The sequence below is a fragment of the Myotis lucifugus genome, unplaced genomic scaffold (genome assembly GCF_000147115.1).
Source record: "Myotis lucifugus unplaced genomic scaffold, Myoluc2.0 scaffold_273, whole genome shotgun sequence".
Classification (NCBI taxonomy): domain Eukaryota; kingdom Metazoa; phylum Chordata; class Mammalia; order Chiroptera; family Vespertilionidae; genus Myotis; species Myotis lucifugus.
The window spans coordinates 31,375-32,672 of record NW_005871321.1 but is presented as its reverse complement, the minus strand read 5'-3'; the positions used below and the strand labels follow the sequence as shown (position 1 = coordinate 32,672).

The 1,298-nt window shown below is 55.0% G+C and overlaps 1 protein-coding gene across 1 annotated transcript in view; it reads right to left on the bottom strand.

Annotated features, from left to right (window-relative positions):
• Nucleotides 1-644: 644 nt before the first annotated feature.
• LOC102425061 (alpha-1-acid glycoprotein-like) overlaps nt 645-1,298 on the bottom strand; it is a 3,696-nt gene continuing 3,042 nt past the window's right edge. Inside the window, exons 3-4 of the mRNA XM_023763050.1 lie at nt 1,099-1,202; nt 645-832 (exon numbers count right to left, since the gene is read on the bottom strand). Of these exons, the coding sequence (XP_023618818.1) occupies nt 746-832; nt 1,099-1,202 (191 nt within the window). The 3' untranslated portion in view covers nt 645-745. The remainder of the gene's footprint in view (nt 833-1,098; nt 1,203-1,298) is intronic.

The following is a 1,298-nucleotide window of genomic DNA, read 5'->3' as shown; positions in this document are numbered from 1 at the left end:
TTCCCAAAGTTTCTGGTGTTTGTGGTATATGTCAATTGACCTGTGGTTTCTAAAGTCAGTTTGGTGGGGTGGAAAGGTTGACACAGCCATTCCCCATTCCCCACCCGTGGGCCTGTTGGGGGCACATTCCTTTTCTTCCTGCCTCCCTCTGGAGGCTTCAATGTTTCCAGCATTATTTCCAACATTCACCCTGTCTCTGCCCTGGCCCTGGCGCTCACCTCATCAGGCCCCGCCCAGCTCACCTCCCAGATGGCCAGGGTGATGTTTGCCATAAGGTCCTACAATCTTGGCACCGTGCCCTGTGCCTGAGTCCTCTCCACCCCTTACCCACTTGAATTCCTGCTTTGTTCCTCTGCCTTATGTTCTTCAAATGTGTCCTGTCAGACCCTTGGCTTGTAGCAGGACCAGCAGGTGTTATCAAGCTCCTAATATATCTAGACTGGCTCAGATGCCCCTTGCAGGAAGCCTTCACAGACTCTCCCTCCTGCAGAAGGAACCTTCTCGAGCTGGGCTCCCACACCACATGCCATCATTCATCCTGGCATACGTGCTGGGGTTACAGAAGGGGTTTCTGCAGCCTGGGGTGCAGGCTTCCACATGAATGAATGAGTGAATGAATGAGTGAGTGAGCAAATGACAACCTGCCTATTCCAAATGCAGAAACTTTATTGGTGCAACTGTGGAAAAGAACTGAGGCACAGGGTGGTTGGGGTTCTCAGGATAGGCCCCCAAAGTCCCCAAGGTCCTAATCCAATGCTGTGCCTGTCTTGGACCTCTCCTCTTCCTTCTTTCTTTCCTCGTTGTGCTGTTTCTCCAGCGGCAGGCACAGATTCTGCAGGACAGCAGAAGAAGAAAGCACAATGATGGGGGAGGGGAGGGTCTCCTGGGGGGACGGTGGGGTGCACTCTGGACTGGGGCTCCAGTCCCCATGGGCTTCTGGGAAGCTCAGCTGTCCCTGCAGTGAGATGGGCACAGAAAAGCAGGCTCTCCTGCCTGGCTGTGCAGCCCTGGCTGGGAGATGGCCCTCTCTGGGCCTCTGGGGCTGCCCAAAGCAGGAGCGCCCTCAGGTGGGCACCGCCTAGTCCTCCTTGCCCTCACCTTTTTCTCATCCGTGTACATGACTTCCGACTTGTCCATGCCCATGCACGTGAGGTAGTCATAGAACTGTTGCATTTGCTCCGGGGTCCCCTCTGGCTTGTCAGCTGCAGGAAGGAGCAAGGGGACAGGTTGAGAATGTCAGTGTGTGTGTGTGTGTGTGTGTGTGTGTGTTTTTCAGGGAGGGGTGGGTAACGGACACG